General features: G+C 46.8%; 1 protein-coding gene across 2 annotated transcripts in view; it reads right to left on the reverse strand.

Annotated features, from left to right (window-relative positions):
* The window catches only part of EFCAB6 (EF-hand calcium binding domain 6), a 293210-nt gene that overhangs the window by 88964 nt on the left and 184691 nt on the right, over positions 1 to 19555 (reverse strand). For both annotated transcript variants that reach the window (XM_055105420.2, XM_055105421.2), the window contains exons 21-22: positions 16253 to 16485; positions 2791 to 2887 (exon numbers count right to left, since the gene is read on the reverse strand). In XM_055105420.2, coding sequence (XP_054961395.2) covers positions 2791 to 2887; positions 16253 to 16485 — 330 coding nt within the window. The remainder of the gene's footprint in view (positions 1 to 2790; positions 2888 to 16252; positions 16486 to 19555) is intronic.

Below are 19555 nucleotides of genomic sequence, written 5' to 3' on the forward strand. Positions count from 1 at the left end.
TGTGGCGATTCCTCAAAGAGCTAAAAACAGAACTACCATTCGACCCAGCAATCCCATTACTGGGTATATGCCCAAAGAAATATAAATCATTCTAAATATATAAATATAAATATATTTATATAACATAAATATATAAATATCATATATAAATATTTTATATAATATATTTATATAACAAATATATATTAATATATTTGTTATAGAAATATATTTGTTATATAAATATATTCATATCACATATTTATATAGCAAATATATTCATATCATATATTTATATAACACAAATATAAAGATACATGCACGGGTATGTTCACTGCAGCACTATTCATGATAGTGAAGACATGGAATCAACCTAAATGCCCATGAACGGTAGACTGGATAAAGAAACTGTGGAATATATACATCATAGAATACTACAAAGTCATACAAAAGAATAAGATCATGTCCTTTGCAGGAACATGAATGGAGCTGGAGGCTAACATCCTTTGAAAACTAATACAGGAACAGAAAACCAAACACTGCATGTTCTCACTTACAAGTGGGAGCTAAATGATGAGAACACATGGACACAAAGAAGGGAACAACAGGCACTGAGACCTACTTGAGGGTGGAGGGGGAAAGGAGGGGGAGGATTTGGAAAGATAACTATTGGGTATTAAGCTTAGTACCTGGGTGACGAAATAATCTGTATAACAAACCGCCACGGCATGAATTTACTTATATAATAAACCTGCACACATATCCCTGAACCTAAAATAAAAGTTAAAGAAAACTACAATACCATTTACATTAGCACCCCCCAAAATGAAATATTTAGGTATAAATCTAATAAAATATTAGCCAGGAATGGTGGTATGCACCTGTTATCCCAGCTACTTGGGAGGCTGAGGTAGGAGGACCACTTGAAGCCAGGAATTCCAAACCAGCCTGGTCTTATTTGCAAGAGCTCTTATATGCAAGAGCTATATAATGAAAACTACAAAACTCTGACGAGAAATATTTAATGTTTGCAAAACCTAAATAGAGACATTCCATGTTTATGGATAGGAAGGCTCAATAGCATCAAATATAGGTTCAATTCAATCCAAATCACAATCCCAGCAAATTGTTTTGTAGAGATCCATAAACTTATTCTAGATGCAAAGACTCAGAATAGCCAACACAATACTGCAAAAAAAAAAAAAAAAAAAAAGAACAAACTTGGAGAACTGACACTACCTGATGGCCAAGATTTACTATAAGGCTACAGTAATCATGACCGTGGTACTGGTTAAAGAAAAGACAAGTAGACCAATGGAACACAATAGAGAGTCCAGAAACAGACCCACATAATCAACATACCCTTGACAAAGGGGCAAAGGCAACTCAATAAAGCAAAGACAGTCTTTTCAATAAATGGTGCTGGAACAACTGGACATCCACCTTTAAATAAATGAATCTAGACACACAGACCTTATACCCTCCACAAAAATTAACTCAAATGGATCACAAACCTAATTATAAAATACAAAACTATGAAACTCTTGTAAGATGGCATAAGAGAAAATTTAGATGACCTTGAGTTTGGCAGTGACTTGTTAGATACAATCCATGAAAGGTTCTAGTCCCGACCCTTTCCTTACCCTGAACCTAGAGGGCTGCTCTGAAAGTGGGCCACACAGAGCTCCAGTCTGTGGGATTGGTTGGTGTGGGCCAGCGCAGACAGTCCACTCCATAGAGTACACAATACAGACAGTTGACTCTATGGAGTTCACAGCACAGACAGTCCACTTTATGCAGCCCACAGCACAGACAGTCCACTCTGTAGAGTCCACAGTGCAGCAAGTCCTGCCTGTGGAGTCCACAGCACAGACAGTCTGCTTTATGGAGTCCACAGCACAGACAGTCCACTCTATGGAGTCCACAGCACAGACAGTCCACTCTATGGAGTCCACAGCACAGACAGTCCACTCTGTGCAGGACAGGAGGTTGGGTAGAGACAGTCCCTGGAGGTTAGCAGGACTTCAAAGACAAAATTTCACACTGGGCACAGGCTAAGAAAGAGCACACACAGAAAGAAAATGACCAAGTGAAACAAAGTGGAGGTATTTTTCAAAATAATGTGAAAATATTTCCATAATGCAGTTTAAAAAATACTTATTAGAGGGAAGCTATTGCATTCTTGTTGCATTATAAAGTGGTGATCTCCAGCCTAGATTTCAGGACAAACTCGGTTTTGCACATGCAGTTCTATTATCTTGTAGGTCTGGCTGTCATTGGCCCTGTTGGATTAGACAGCCCCATCTCAATACCATAATCACAGTTCACAGGATTGCACGTGGAGGGTATCCGCCCTGTAAATGTGCTTCTATAATTTTGGCAAGACAGGAAGAAACAGCTCTTTAAAATGTATGTTTATATTGTATAAAATTAAGTACAACAGCATCTTATATTTTTCATGTATTAGGTTGGTGCAAAAGTATTGCAGTTTTTCCGTTAAAGTAATGGCTAAAACTGCGATGACTTTTGCACCAACCAAATAAATTTTTAATTCATATCCAGCCTGAAGTAATGCCAGGAATTTTGGTCCATGTAACTCCAACAATTCCTTATCTTTCTAAACCTCACTTGACCTTGAATGTGAGAATTTAGTTTGAAAAAGTCTTTTAAGAATAGCAGGAGTCCTCACACTGGGTACACAGAGTTGTTTTCCCTTCTTAGCGTCTGGATCTGAACAGCTTCATCATCCCAGTGATCTTGAAATACTGAAATAGATTTTCTTTCCTTTTAAGGAAATAATCATTTTCTTACCTTAGACAAGTCTGACCATCTGTTTTTTGCTTTGGTAACAAGATACTGATGAGCCTGCTCACAAGCTAGTTCTGAATCCGCAACCTTCTGTTTTGGTCTTAAAAGAAAAAAAATAATAAATAACTGTTTAAATTTAATGGGCTCATTAATCTCCCAAGGGGTTTCCCTATCCCCCCTGTTTGTTTCAAGGATACCATTAAAGTCTGTTATTTCACATCTGGTTTAACTTAATTCTTAAAATACAGTCTTATTTCTCCAGCTGCATGTCAGGGAAGTCTTCTTAAATTTTGTAAGTCCTTGTTTATTTTCAGATAAATGCTATTCAACTTTTTTCTTTTCAGCACACAAAACAAACAGGGCTCATTTATTCTCAGAAGGGGGAAAACACAATATAACATTAAGTGTCTTGGGAGGAAAACAGCTAAAAACTTTTATTTCTGAATTTGCAAGTTGGAGAGATAATGGAGACTACAGGAAATGGTTGAGAAACATTGGGGGAACTTCTTAGTCTCAGCTCATTTTCCAAGGTGAGGCTTGTAGGATTTAAAGATAGGGCCGGGTGCAGTGGCTCACGCCTGTAATCCCAGCACTTTGGGAGGCCAAGGCGGGTGGATGACTTGAGGTCAGGACTTCGAGATCAGGCTGGCCACCATGGTGAAACCCCGTCTCTACTAAAAATACAAAAATTAGCTGGACGTGGTAGAAACGTGCCTGTAATCCCAGCTACTCAAGAGGCTGAGGCAGGAGCATTGCTTGAACCTGGGAGGCGGAGGTTGCAGTGAGCTGAGATCGTGCCATTGCACTCCAGCCTGGGGGAGAGCACGAGACTCCATCTCAAAAATAAATAAAAATGATCAAAATTCTATCATATTTACTCACAGGATGGACACTTAAAAAAAGACCCTTTGCTCACAGGTCCCTGCTAGGCCACAGTAAAGCACAGTAAAGGCTGAGGCTGGAGGGGCTGGGATGCCCTAGATCTTTCCACGCACTAGAACAAATTAGGAATGGAGGAAAATGTGTAAAGTCCATGTGCACACCCACATTGGCACCTGGCCAGTGTAAACTGCAGTCACTGTGATTTTCCTTCTTCACCTGACTCCCGCTGCCCTTGACTGTGCTGTCTCTCTCCACTCTCTTCTGAGAGGTCATCTCTTCTGATGTCCCCAACTACAGCCTTGATGCTGCTTGCCCATAAGTCTGCACCACTGGTACTACAACCTCACCTGCTTTTCTGTGCCATCTTTCTCCAACTGCCTACCGGACTCCGCAGAATCATGGAATTTCGAGGGTGGAAAGGGATCCAAAGTTCAACCAGCCAATCCCCTATCACTACTTGACCATGCAAACTTTGGAAAACTGATGGAATTACGTTGCATTTTTACAATTTTTGCTTAAAAGGACTGTAAGTCCTAATGATGTCTATTTCCCTGCCTTCACTTTTAGACTCCTCCTAAATTCCACCTGCACCAGAGGACTCACCTGAACCTCCCCAAAGTGCTGTCAGAGAGCCCCTGAGGGGCATGTGCTATCTCAGCAAAGTCAGTAGATCCCAGTTGATCTCATGGTCTAAACACATATCCAAACAGCCCTATGCCCCCTGCTTTCCACACCCTGATTTCTTTTCTAGAATATAAGGCTTGATTATTTCCTTAGTTACCCATGAGCAAACCAATGAATCCTACTGATTTTCCATCCATTTTCCCCTTCCTCATTTTACATACTTGGCCCTCTCGAGAGATCAGGAGGTCTTCTGGTGGTTACTTAATTCCTCTCCTATTGCCCAGCTTGTTAAATCTTGACAATCAGTCAGATCCAGCCTTCCTTCCTATCAGTCAGCTCGTTAGTCACAGATACATAGGAATAGTCACTATGTGCTGCTCTAGGACCTGCAGACACAATGACTAGCAATGTGGACAGAGTCCACATTCCCAAGGAGCTTACACTGTGATGGAGAAACTTAGAACAAACACACAAGAAAAACAAGTGACTCGGCCGGGTGCGGTGGCTCACGCCTGTAATCCCAGCACTTTGTGAGGCCGAGGTGGGCAGATCACGAGGTCAGGAGTTTGAGACCAGCCTGGCCAACATGGTGAAACCCCGTCTCTACTAAAAATACAAAAATCAGCTGGGTGTGGTGGTGCACGCCTATAATCCCAGCTACTTGGGAGACTGAGACAGGAGAATCACTGGAATCTGGGAGGCAGAGGTTGCAGTGAGCTGAGATTGTGCCACTGTACTCCAGCCTGGGTGACAGAGTGAGACTCCATCTCAAAAAAAAAAAAAATCTCAAAAAAAAAAAGAACGAGACAGAGAGAAGGAAGGAAGGAAGGAAAGAAAGAAAGAAAGAAAGAAAGAAAGAAAGAAAGAAAGAAAGAAAGAAAGAGAAAGAAAGAAAAGTGACTCGGATAACTTCAGATACTGCATGGGACCAAGAATGATGGGGCAGGGGAGACTTCGTCAGGAAGACCAGGGAGTGGCTCTTTGACAGCCGCATGAAGACCTCAGGGAACACACTCCAGGCAGTATGAGGGTCTTGAGAGGTGCTTCCGGTCCCAGTTAAGATGGAGTAGGCACACTTCACCCTTTCTCTCCTTCTTATGACAACCCAAAATCCTACACAGAATACAAAACACAACTATCTGAGGTAAATAATAGAAGGCTGATGGAGGGAGAAATCAAAATTTGAAGAATGACAAAGTTATGAGTTTCATGGGGCTATCCTCCCATGTTCCCAGCTTAAGAGTCAAGAGCAGTCCTAATTCTGGAACTGTGCAGCAGATGTGAACAGAAAAAGGTCCAAAAGAAAGGCTGACTTTCTGACCAAAGAGCTAGGATAGGATGGAGGGCCTCTTCGGGACAGAGTGGCAGGAATTCCTGTTTTTGTCTCTGTTTACTCTCCCAGCCCAATTCTGAGACTGCACTTTTGTAATGGTGCCAACGATAGCAGTGGCCAAAACGTTAAAATTTTCTCTAACCAGAAAAAATGGGAAAAAGGGCCCTGTGATTCAAGGAATATTGGGAAATCCATGTTAATTTTCTCTCTCTCTCTCTTTTTTTTTTTTTTCTTCTCTCACTAGGGCCCTGAAGGTGGCCCTCACCATGAGACATGCGGAGCAGCACAGATAGGCTAAAACCTAAGATTTTCTAGCCAGGAGACCCAGAAAAGTAGCCCTTGGGGGCTACAGAGTGTGGGGGAGATCATAGAGAAGAGAGAGCTAGAAGAAAGGACATCTGTGCAGGAAGTTCCAGGTTCATCTCTGATGTGTAAAGGTGTGGAACTGACCCCAAGCAGCATAGCAACCAGCTTTGAAAACATGATTACTGTTTAGTTAAGACTGACTTCTAGGTGGTGCACACGTGGGTTTCCCTGAAGAGCGCTGCAATGACTTTGAAAACAAAATTGACATTAAAACCACAGAAGGCACGTTAGGACTTGCAGTCTAAAACTAACTAGGCTGATTGCCTGCTAAAATAATGACCAAAAACAATCAACACACTACAGAGGATTTTAACAAAATCAGAGTGTCATAATAAAACACTTAAAATATCTAGGATACAGTCCAAAGTGATATAAAATACCAGAAAAATCTCCATAATGCTCAATGTAAAAGACAACAGACACCAACCCCAAGATTAACTAGATGTTGAAATTATCAGATTGTAAAGCAGCTATTATATTCATGAAGAGCAAACATACTTGAAAGAAAGAAGAAGGAAAAAGGAAATAACCAAAATACAGTAACTAAAATGACGTTTACTGGATTGGCTCAATGGCAAAATGGAATGACAGAGGAGTCAGCAAAGTTGAAAACTCACGAACAGAAATCTCTCAAACTGAACAAAAGAGAAAATAAAAATAACATAGATTTGTATCTTGATAGGGGTGTGGGATACAAGGGTACATGCATTTGTTAAAGCTCAGAGAAGAAAAAAAAAAAGAGGGAAGGACTGTGTGGTAGATAGAGCTCCCTCTCCCCTCTCCCCTCTCCCCTCTCCCCTCCCCCCTCTCCCCTCTCCCCTCTTTCCACGGTCTCCCTCTGATGCCGAGCCGAAGCTGGACGGTACTGCTGCCATCTCAGCTCACTGCAACCTCCCTGCCCGATTCTCCTGCCTCAGCCTGCCGAGTGCCTGCGATTGCAGGCGTGCGCCGCCACGCCTGACTGGTTTTCGTATTTTTTTGGTGGAGACGGGGTTTCGATGTGTCGGCTGGGCTGGTCTCCAGCTCCTGACCGCGAGTGATCCGCCAGCCTCGGCCTCCCGAGGTGCCGGGATTGCAGACGGAGTCTCGTTAACTCAGTGCTCAATGGCGCCCAGGCTGGAGTGCAGTGGCGTGATCTCGGCTCGCTACAACCACCTCCCAGCCGCCTGCCTTGGCCTCCCTAAGTGCCGAGATTGCAGCCTCTGCCTGGCAGCCACCCCGTCTGGGAAGTGAGGAGCGTCTCCGCCTGACTGCCCATCGTCTGGGATGTGAGGAGCCCCTCTGCCTGGCTGCCCAGTCTGGAAAGTGAGGAGCGTCTCTGCCCGGCCGCCATCCCATCTAGGAAGTGAGGAGCGCCTCTTCCCGGCCGCCATCACATCTGGGAAGTGAGGAGCGTCTCTGCCCGGCCGCCCATCGTCTGAGATGTGGGGAGCACCTCTGCCCTGCCGCCCCGTCCGGGATGTGAGGAGTGTCTCTGCCCGGCCGCCCTGTCTGAGAAGTGAGGAGACCCTCTGCCTGGCAACCGCCCCGTCTGAGAAGTGAGGAGCCCCTCCGCCCAGCAGCCACCCCGTCTGAGAAGTGAGGAGCGTCCTCCCTCCTCGTCTGGGAGGGAGGTGGGGGGGTCAGCCCTCCGCCCGGCCAGCCGCCCCGTCCGGGAGGTGAGGGGCACCTCTGCCCGGCCGCCCCTACCGGGAAGTGAGGAGCCCCTCTGCCCGGCCAGCCGCCTCGTCCGGGAGGGAGGTGGGGGGGTCAGCCCCCCGCCTGGCCAGCCGCCCCGTCCGGGAGGCGAGGGGTGCCTCTGCCCGGCCGCCCCTACTGGGAAGTGAGGAGCCCCTCTGCCCGGCCAGCCGCCCCGTCCGGGAGGGAGGTGGGGGGGTCAGCCCCCCTCCCGGCCAGCCGCCCCATCCGGGAGGGAGGTGGGGGGGTCAGCCCCCCGCCCGGCCAGCCGCCCCGTCCGGGAGGGAGGTGGGGGGATCAGCCCCCTGCCCGGCCAGCCGCCCTGTCCAGGAGGTGGGGGGGGCGCCTCTGCCCGGCCGCCCCTACTGGGAAGTGAGGAGCCCCTCTGCCCGGCCAGCCGCTCTGTCTGGGAGGGAGGTGGGGGGGTCAGCCCCCGGCCCGGCCAGCCGCCCCGTCCGGGAGGGAGGTGGGGGGGTTAGCCCCCCGCCTGGCCAGCCACCCCATCCGGGAGGTGAGGGGCGCCTCTGCCCGGCCGCCCCTTCTGGGAAGTGAGGAGCCCCTCTGCCCGGCCAGCCGCCCCGTCCGGGAGGGAGGTGGGGGGGTCAGCCCCCCGCCCGGCCAGCCGCCCCGTCCGGGAGGGAGGTGGGGGGGTCAGCCCCCCACCCGGCCAGCTGCCCCGTCCGGGAGGGAGGTGGGGGGTCAGCCCCCCGCCCGGCCAGCCGCCCCGTCCGGGAGGGAGGTGGGGGGGTCAGCCCCCCGCCCGGCCAGCCGCCCCGTCCGGGAGGGAGGTGGGGGGATCAGCCCCCCGCCCGGCCAGCCACCCTGTCCGGGAGGTGAGGGGCGCCTCTGCCCGGCCGCCCCTACCGGGAAGTGAGGAGCCCCTCTGCCCGGCCAGCCGCCCCCTCCGGGAGGGAGGTGGGGGGGTCAGCCCCCCGCCGGGCCAGTCGCCCCGTCGGGGAAGTGAGGGGCGCCTCTGCCCGGCCGCCCCTACTGGGAAGTGAGGAACCCCTCTGCCCGGCCAGCCGCCCTGTCCGGGAGGGAGGTGGGGGGTCCGCCCCCCGCCCGGCCAGCCGCCCCGTCCGGGAGGGAGGTGGGGGGGGTCAGCCCCCCGCCCGGCCAGCTGCCCCGTCCGGGAGGTGAGGGGCGCTTCTGCCCGGCCGCCCCTACTGGGAAGTGAGGAGCTCCTCTGCCCGGCCACCACCCCATCTGGGAGGTGTACTCAACAGCTCATTGAGAACGGGCCATGAAGACAATGGCGGTTTTGTGGAATAGAAAGGGGGGAAAGGTGGGGAAAAGATTGAGAAATCGGATGGTTGCTGTGTCTGTGTAGAAAGAGGTAGACATGGGAGACTTTTCATTTTGTTCTGTACTAAGAAAAATTCTTCTGCCTTGGGATCCTGTTGATCTGTGACCTTACCCCCAACCCTGTGCTCTCTGAAACATGTGCTGTATCCACTCAGGGTTGAATGGATTAAGGGCGGTGCAAGATGTGCTTTGTTAAACAGATGCTTGAAGGCAGCATGTTCGTTAAGAGTCATCACCACTCCTTAATCTCAAGTACCCAGGGACACAAACACTGCGGAAGGCCGCAGGGTCCTCTGCCTAGGAAAACCAGAGAACTTTGTTCACTTGTTTATCTGCTGACCTTCCCTCCACTATTGTCCTGTGACCCTGCCAAATCCCCCTCTGTGAGAAACACCCAAGAATGATCAATAAAAAAGAAAAAAAAAAAAAAAAAGCTCAGAGAATTGCACACCTAACATTGTATATTTCTCAGTATGTAAATTTTACCTCAAAACATTATAAATAAATATTGAATTTAAAAAAAAAAAATAACATAGTCTCAGAGATACAAAACCTGTGATACAAAACCAAAAGGTCTAAGCTTCATGTCATTGAGGTACCAAAAGGAGAAGAAAAAGATGGGTACAGAAAAAGCATTTTTAAAAATAATAGCTGAAAATGCCATAAATTTGGCATAAAACATAAATTTACAGATTTAAGAAGCTCAGTAAATCCAAAAATAGATAAACAAAGACAAAACAAACAAAAACCACCAAAAAACCCATGGTCAAACAAATCAAATCATAAATTATAATCAATTGTCTGAAAAACTAAAGATCAAAAAAATCATCTCTAAAGTAGCCTGAATGGTCTGGCGCAGTGGCTCATGCCTGTGATCCAAGCCCTTTGGGAGGCTGAGATGGGAGGATCGCTTGAACTCAGGAGTTCGAGACCAGCATGGGCAACATGGCAAGACCCTGTCTCTAGAAAAAATAAAAATTTAGGCATGATGGTGCTCACCTGTGATTGCAGCTACTTGGGAGGCTGAGGTGGATCACTTGGACCTGGGAGGTCAAGGTTGCAGTGAGCTGTGATCACACCACCACGCTCCAGTCTGGGTGACAGAGTGAGAGACCTAGTTAAAAAAAGAAAAAAAAGAAAAGAAAAGAAGCCTGGGAAAAAAGGCATATTAAATATGAGAAAACGGAATACTTGCATACTTCTTGCCACAGATTATGGAGGCCAGAAGACCATGGAACAACATTTTTAAAGTGCTGAAACAAAAGGAATGTCAACCCCAAACTCTATATCCAGCAAAAAATATCTTTCAAGAATAAAGAATAAATAAAGATATTATAAATTGAAGAAAACTAAGACAATTTGTCTCCAACAGACCTGCTCTAAAAGATGTCCTATAGGAAGTTCTTCAGGGGAAGAAGAATGATAGCTGAGAGAAACTTAGAACGTCAGAAAGAGAGGAATAGCAACAGAAATGGTAAATACCTAGGAAATTATAATACACAATTTTTTTTCTCAGAGTTTCAAATACATGAAGCATAAATTAATAGTATTAGAAAAAGAAATAGACAAATTCAAAACTATTGCTGGAGACTTTAACACTCCTGTCTTAGTAACTGATAGAATAAGGAGACAGAAAATAAGAATATAGAAGGCCTGAACAACACTAATAACCAACTTGATCTGACATTTACAGAACACTCCACCCAACAGCACCAGAATACACATTCTTTTCAAGTATACACAGAATATTTACCAAGACAGACCATATCCAGGGTCATAAAACAAACCTTAACTAATTGAAAAGAATTAATATCACACAAGATATGTTCTCTGACCACAACAGAATTAAACTAGAATCAATAACAGAACAATATTTAAACACTATGCAATTTTTTTTTTTTTTTTTTGAGACAGAGTCTCACTCTGTCACCCTGGCTGGAGTGCAGTGGTGCGATCTCGGCTCACTGCAACATCCACCTCCCAGGTTCAAGCAATTCTCCTGTCTCAGCCTCCTGAGTAGCTGAAATTACAGGCACCCACCACCACACCTGGCTGATTTATTTATTTATTTATTTATTGTATCTTTAGTAGAGATGGGGTTTTGCCATGCTGACTAGGCTGGTCTTGAACTCCTGATCTCAAGTGATCTGCCCACCTCAGCCTCCCAAAGTGCTGGGATTACAGGCATGAGCCACTGTAGCCGGCCTGAACATGATGCAAATATTTTGAAATTAAACAACACACTTCTAAATAATCCATGGATCCAAGAGGAAGTCTTAAGGGAAATTAGAAAATAATTTGAAAATGAATAAAAATTAAAACTACAACATATCCAAATTTGTGAAATGCAGCTAAATCAGTGCCTACGGGGAAATACATTACATTAATGGCTTATATGAGAGAAAAAATGACTCACATAAAAACTATGAGTTTCCAATTTAAGAAATATAAAAGATAAACTGAATCCAAAACAAGCAGAAAGAAGGAAATAATAAAGACCAAAAATCAATAAAATTGAAATCAGAAAAATAGAGAAAAATCAATAAAAACAAAAGCTAGTTCTTTTAAAAGATCTGTGAAAGTGGGAAGCATTAGCTGAATTGATGAAGAAGAAAGGAGAAAAGAGATCAACTATGAAAGTGATAAATGAAATAAGGAATCTCACTAAATACTTCACAGATACTTTAAAAAAATTAAAAGAACACCATGAACCATATTAATTCCATGAATTTGACAACCTTGATGACCAATATTTTGAAAGATGCAAATTAGCAAAACTCACTTGAGATGAAATAGAAACTCTGAATAATCCAATAACTATTAAATTAACTGGATTTATAGGTACAAGCCTTCCAACAAAGGACATTCCAGGACTTGATGATTTCACTGGTTAATTTAATGAAATATCTAAGGAAGAATAACCATTCCATACAATCCAGAAAATAGAATAGAAAGGAATACTCCCAGTTCATTTTATGAAGCTAGCAGTGCCATGATAACAAAATCAGGGCTGGTATTCATGACTTTTATTATTCTTAGATGTCTTACAAAATAAATCACTTATTTTCTTTATAAAATAAAGCTCATTCTGGCATGCAGTGGCTCACGTCTGTAATCCCAGCACTTCAGGAGGCCAAGGTGGGTGGACCACTTGAGGTCAGGAGTTCGATACCAGCCTGGCCAACGTGGTGAAACCTTGTCTCTACTAAAAATACAAAAAATTAGCTGGGCATGGTGGCGTGCACCTGTAGTTCCAGTTACTTGGGAGTCTGAGGCAGGAGAATCGCTTGAACCTGGGAGGCGGAGGTTGCAGTGAGCTGAGATGGCACCATTGCACTCCAGCCCAGGTGACAAGAGCGAAACTCCATCTCAAAACAAACAAGCAAACAAAAACAAACAAACAAACTCATTCTATTTTGCAATTATTATCTGGATCCATTTGTTATGTGGTCTTAGTGATGTTGATTTTAATCTTACTATATCTAACCTAAATAATATATTATCCTAAATAATATTTCATTATTACTCTTCAACTCTTCCTAACTGTGCTAAAAAAGAGAGAGAGAGAGAGAGGTAACAACAAGACCAAAATGATAGAATCACCTGGCAGGATGAGATAATGTTGAAATGAAACACCACTAGGACATCACCCTTCAGTTTTCTTGCGGCAGTGCCCAAAGTTCTACAGTATTTCTCAAGAATGTATAAAAGAAGACAATGACACCATGCTCGGGGTGTTGTGTTAGATTTCACTGAATGCAGCTGGAAATTCAGAATTCCTTCTTTATGCCCAAACGGCTAAGGCAAGAAAATTTGAGAAAGGAAGAGATTTCACAATGATGAGATGATTCAGAAGAGGAAGGCATAGAGACAGAACAGCACTCTAGATTCCAAGGATGATGGTGACACTGATCGTATCAGCTGAAGCGCTTGATGACTGAATGATATATTTCTAAGGATAAAAAAGGAAATGTGGTATTTTCATTCAGTTAGTCATCCAACAGGAAGGATCTGATCATGCGGTATTTGGTGATGGACTATCTAATTTTGCTAAAAGGACACATGAGAATATTCTTTCATCTTTTAAGATGTTTGTGCATTAAAATGTACTCCATGCAGGCTGTAAGTGGATAAATGGTCAAGGCAAGTGTGTTTTAAACAAGGACTGGAAGGGAATCGAAGAAGTAGAAAAAAAAGGAATAAGTCATTGGATCAGTCATTCTACTTGGTATTTATATACCTTAAAATGAAAATGTTTGGCAGTTATGAAGCAAACAAGAGAGTGTCCTCTTTTCAGCAAAGTTAGGAACTCTCAACGTTTTCCAAAGTATTGTGTTTTTATGATACAGGTGGAAAGTGAAGACCCAGAGAGCAGAGGGGCCCAACCAAGAGGGCAGGAAGACTTTTAGAAAGGGGTGGTATCCGGCCAGGCGCGGTGGCTCACGCCTGTAATCCCAGCACTTTGGGAGGCCAAGGTGGGCGTATCACGAGGTCAGGAGATCGAGACCATCCTGGCTAACATAGTGAAACCCCGTCTCTACTAAAAATACAAAAAAAAAAAAAAAAAAAAAATTAGCCGGGCATTGTGGTGGGTGCCTATAGTCCCAGCTACTTGGGAGGCTGAGGCAGGAGAATGGCGTGAACCTGGGAGATGGAGCTTGCAGTGAGCCGAGATTCCGCCACTGTACTCCAGTCTGGGTGACAGAGGCGAGACTCCTTCTCAAAAAAAAAAAAAAAAAAAAAAAGAAAAAGAAAAAAGAAAAAAGAAAAAGAAAGGGGTGGTATCCAGGTCCGCTTGGTGGTGGAGGTGGAACAGGGCAGGCTGTCCAGGCAGAGGAGGTGGCCCCTCCCAACAGACTCCTGAGCTCAAATCCCTGCCCCACTGCTCATTATCTGTGTCCTTATGGACATGTCACTAACTGTTCTCTGAGCCCGCACTCCTTCATCTGTGAAACCAGCTGGGAATGCCTCCTTTCAAGGCTGCTGGGGTATTAAAGGACATGTCTTCAGGAAACACAACACAGGGCATGGCCAGGGTGGGCTTAGCTTTCTGAAGCAGTGCTTTGGTTTGGGTCCACCAGACCCCGGGGACCAAGTCAGTTCTCACTGGGCTGCAGCCTCTCCTCCTTTGTGTCCATCTGCCACTCCAGGGTACAGAAGGATCTTTCTAAAGCACAGTGTAACTCCCTCACTCCATAGCATACGGCCTCCCCTGCCTACTGATAGAAGGTGACGTCCTTCACAGCCCGCCCTCCTGCCCTCCTGGCCTCCTCCCCAACCAGGCCCACCATGCAGGTGGATCCCACACATGCATCCTCTCCCCATTTCCCAAACGTGCTTAACACTCCCGCCTGCCTCTGTGATCTCGCAAATGCTCTTCCCTGGCCTGGAATGACCTTTCCTCTAGCCTGCACCTGGCAAACTCTTACTCAAACTTCAAGATCCAGCTCAAACGTCCCTCCTTTTCCTGAGCAACTCACGGGCGCCTCCCTCTGTTCCTGTGGCACTTGGGTCATCTATTTCGTACCTGTCTCATACTCGACCCTGAGCCCCTCAAAAGGAGCATCTGGGTCTTATTCACTGTTGTACCGTCTAGTCCTGGGACAATGTCTAGCATATAGTAGGCCCTTAGTAAATATTTGATGAATGAGTGTATACATACAAATAATAAGGTTGAGTCATCTGAATGGGAAAACTGCACTTTGCGGTTGAAATTTTCCATGTTCGTTCTGCAGAGAATGGAAAATGAACTTTCTCCAGAGAATTTTTTGGGAAGAATTTTGTTTGTTTGTTTGTTTTAATGTTAGGCAATCAAGTCTCATATTAAAGCTCCTGAGAACCTGAGCCGTTGGAGGCAGGTGTCCAACTTACATGTTAGATGATCATTTTGCTATCATCATTTTCTTTCTTGCTTGCTTTTTTATTTTTTTAGCATAGACAAAATAAAACCTATGAATTCAGGGAGAAAAATCAGCGTGCAAGATCAGAGGGCCTTCTGCAGCCTAGCCAAGTGTCACAACAGTCTGGCACAGTGGCTGTGGCTTCCAGGGGCTCCACTCTCAGGGAGCTGCCCTTGCCTAGGTAGATGCGATACCTGTCTAGAACCCCTGGGGACTGTGAGTGCCTCAAGGGCAAAACAGCATAGTGAGTGTCACTATGATGCTGTATCATCACATGGGAAGACACACCTCGGTACTAGCATAGCGCACAGCATTTCAGAATTACTCATGTAATAATAATTGGTCAAGGAGGAGATGACTTGCTACTTCATTCATGTCGGCTCTCGGCAGATCTCAGCAGGGAGCCGATGGGGATGGGTGATCCCCTGCTGCCACTGTGGATGGGGTTGGATGGTAGCCCCATTGTGCCTTCAAGGAGTGTACGTGCTCCCTGGGAGAAGGCCAAGGAAACAGCACTGAGCCGGAGCTCAGTTGGACACTGAGATTCTCCTGGCTAAGAGTGACGCCATATGGGCTGGGCAGGGGCCTAGGGGGCAGCACTGCCCGGGGAGGGGCTGGAGGAGGTTCTTGCGTCTCCTAAGGCAGTTGGCACAGATAGCTTCTCAGTGCCCATCAATTACTACAGACGGTCTGCATTCCCCAAATTCACAGTCATCACCTAGCTTAACATTTGGAGGTGAAGAGGAGGTAGGAGGCATCAGTTCCCGAAGAAGAAGGCTACTGTGTTCACTTGACAAAGGTTTATTTGCACAGAGTTGGTGCACGGCCCTCTGCCTGCCCCTGCAGAGGACGGGCCCAGCCTTGGACAGAGGACAGGCTGTGCTCACAGGTCTCCCAAGCTTCAATTTTAAAAGACTGAGCAAAAAGCATATATTTTTGAACCCAGATTAATACATAGAAAAATAAGTATATGTATGTATGTGTGTGTATATATATGTATGTGTGTATATATATATTTTCATACACACATGAATATATATGTAAGTATATGTATAAGAAAAAGACACACACGTATATATGTATATATTTATATATGTGTGTCACACACACGTATGTAAGTATATGCATATGAAAAAAGACTGAAATGATACCCAGCAAAATATAAAAATGATGCTCACAGGTGGTAAGACCAGGGCTGTATTTTCTGGTTGTTCTACACTGAATGCATATTCCTTGTATGACTTTTTCTGAACCAAGAAAAAGAAAAAAATAATCACTGCATTCTTTGTATCCCTTTGTGGACGCCATGGAAATGCCGGACGTCACAGTGGCACGGGCCGGCATATATTAAAGACACAGGCCCGTGCTGCCTTCTTACCTAATGAGTCTTTGAGGCGCTTCATCTGTTCTCCATGGTCTCTTCTCACACAAATTTTGAAATTCCCGAAAATTTAAAGTGACACTAAGTCTCAAGCCAAGAAGGCCAAGGAAGCGCTCAAACTCGTCGTCTTTGAGATTAAGCAGTAGATGCAGGAGCAGTCTGTGAAGGTCATGCATGTTGATTATGCCATCCCTGTCAGCATCTGTTTTAAAGAAGGCAGAGTAGGGGTCCTAAAAACAAAACACACACGTCAAAGCCCTTCCCCAAGAGCCCCGGACGGCCACACATGCACACCCCCACGTGTAGAGCCTCATCTCCACGCGAGGAGGGGCAGCTTGGCTGGGCCCCAACTATTGCTTTTAGAGACTTGGCTGTTCCAGGAATATCCTCGCCGTGCTTTGCTTTTCCCAAGAAATTATAAAGCTCTCCAGCTACCCAGGGGATATAAATGATCCTCTTTGAATGCAAAGAGTTCAGGGAAAGGAACAAGCCACTTTTCTTTTCCTTCCACACTCTCGGTTTGTGGAGCTTGTACTTCTAGTCCAGGAAGGAAGGGAAGGAGAAAGTACTGGAGGTTCCTGCTGGCAATGTTTTCTATCACTTTCATAATGTGTGGCTGCTTCTGTCTACAGCCAATCAAATACTGCACTGAATCTCACACCAGGGAGCCACCTGAAGGCCAGGCCTCTGTTTCCATGACCGTGATAGAGATCGGCCGTGTCTGGGATCCACAAGCCTGCCACAACTGAAGGACTTCCACTCAGCCCATCGTGCTGGTTGGAGGGCACAGGGATTCCTATTTTGCAGATGAGGAAACAGAGGCTCAGGGTTCCCAGGGAATCCGTGACTAGAGACCCTGATGTGTGATGGAGCGTGCACTGTGCAGGCAGGTGGCTCAGTGGCAAACCCCAGCTCTGCCACTTACTAGCAACGTGACCATGGGTGAGATAACCTTGTGATGCTTCTGTTTTCTCATCTGTAAAATGGGGACTATGACAGTCCCTGCGTCCTTGGGTTGTTTGTGAGGAGTGAATTTGCTAATGATGCAAAGTGCTTAGAACGAGCCTGGCTTTCCTGGCATTCTAAAATGCTGTTTGTTGCACTTGCCATTTGCCTAGGATCATACAGCAAGTGCAAGGCTCTGCCCGGGGCCAACGCCTGTTTCCCACATGCACCTGCTTCCCGGGTCTCAGGCCTGAAAAGTTGATGTGGCCCCAAGCCACCTCGTTCCATCGGCACCTGACGCAGCCCCTCACCTAGGAGTTACCTGGCTGCTCTGGCGGCATTGCTCTTGTCCCCTCTTGTTACAGGCTCCTCCCACAGAGGTTACTTAGGACATCAAGCAAGACCTGCTGTGACTCAAGTGCCTCATGCAAGTGTGTGGGGATTTTGTGGAAAGCTCTCTCTGTATTCACTCATGTATTCATTCACCAAAAATTATTCAGTACCTAATATGTGCAATCGCCATGCTAAATACTGTGGAAATGAATTTAAAAGATGCCGCCCCTGCCTCTGGAAGACAATACAGTGTGGCAGGGAGGCTGATGTCTAACTCTGCCCGAGGGGGCCTCCTGGGGTGCAGGCCCATCTGTTTCTTGATGATTCCCTCTATACTGCCAGCCCCAAGCCGCCACCCCCCCACCCACAGCCTCACATCTCCAGTGGTCTGGGGGCATTTTCTCTGGGATGTCAAACTGAACATGGCCCAAATCAAACTCCTGACCTCCACCCCCTGTCCCCACCCTACTCCTCCTAAGTCTTCCCATCTCAGTAAGTGGAGCTCTTTCCTCCTGGTTGCTCAGACACAAACCTGGGAGCCCTTCTGAGCCCTCGCTTCCTCTCACACCCACATCCAGTCTGCCCACACATCCCGCTGGCTCTCCCTTCAGAGTGCATTAGCACTGGACCCCCTCTCCCAGGCGCACCACCTCGGCCCCCACCCAAGGTCGCTGGAGTCCTGCAGGAACCTCGTGATGGCTCCCAGCTGCCATCGTCGGCTCCGTGGCCTCTGCTCTGTGCAATCGCTCCCGAGCGATCCCTTACAGCTGACGTCATGCATGAGGCGCCTCTGCTCAACCCCCTTGACTCTCCTTCTCACTCAGAGTCCAAGGCCAAGGCCTGGCCGTGGCCCACAAGCCTGTCTACACCCCCATCCCACCCGTCCCCTCACTGATCTCTGAACAGGCCGAGCCTGCTTCAGGGTATCGCAGGGAGCCCTCTCCAGTGTCCGCAGGGCTCACTCTGGCTCCTTCATGACTGTGTCTGAGTGTCCCCTCTCCAGAGAGGCACTTCCTGACTCCTCTGTACAATGGCACCAGCCCTGACTGGCCTCCCACGATCCTCTACTTTTCTCTTTGGCACATGTCACCACCTGATCTAGTAGAGGTTTCTGTGTCCACTGCACTTCCCCCTAGAACATAAGCATGAGTCTGGGCTCTGATCTATTCCCTGTTGCAGCTCCAGCTCTCCGAGCCATGCTCACCATAACGTCTGTGAGATGGGGCTGCTGGACATGAAGGAGCAGCATTTCCTAGGCACAAAGCACTCTGCTGGGTACACAGACACCATAACTGCAACGTGGCCCCTGACACCCAGGTCCTCACTGTCTATCTACTAGGGAAGCAAGACAGGAAGCAAATCACGGCAATCCAGCGTGATTACTGCAGGGACAGAGGTGTGAGGGCCAGGTGGGGCCAGCCTGGATTCTGGACTCCAGGGACAAGCTAGATGCTATGAGATCATACATGGCTAATCTTCACAAGTTTATAAACTAATCATTCCTCAAATCTCAGTCTTCAGCTTCCCCAATGTTAGTGCGTAGTACAGAGGCTTTGGAATCGAGCCGGTGTTATTTCAGTTCCTGACAGTGCCATGTACTAGAGGTGTGGCTTTGTGTCACTTTTTCCCCGTCTCTGACCCTCAGGGTATCCAGCATAACACGGGAACATTAAACCTACTTGACAGGGTGGTTGTGGGTGTCAGAACACACAAGGCCCTGTGTGTGGCCCTCCAGTTCGCTGCCCGGCATCAGGTGTGGTGTGTTCAATCAGCAAATACAAATCGGTCATGTGCATTGTGGCAGGCACTGTGGCAGCCCCTTGGGTTACTGTGGTGAATGATGTAGAAATGGCTCGGGGCTCACTGTTGAATCTAACTGCAGCACCCTGTGGGCTGTGTGCTGTGAGGGACGTGAGGAGAGAGGGGAATGTGCAGTGGCAACCTCTCAGCTGATGTGAAGGGCTTCAGAAGGACAGAAGCTTGGGGAGGAGTTCACTGGTCAAAGGGGAGGCGCCATCCAAG

Source organism: Pan paniscus, chromosome 23 (assembly GCF_029289425.2).
Source record: "Pan paniscus chromosome 23, NHGRI_mPanPan1-v2.0_pri, whole genome shotgun sequence".
In the NCBI taxonomy this organism is placed as follows: Eukaryota; Metazoa; Chordata; class Mammalia; order Primates; family Hominidae; genus Pan; species Pan paniscus.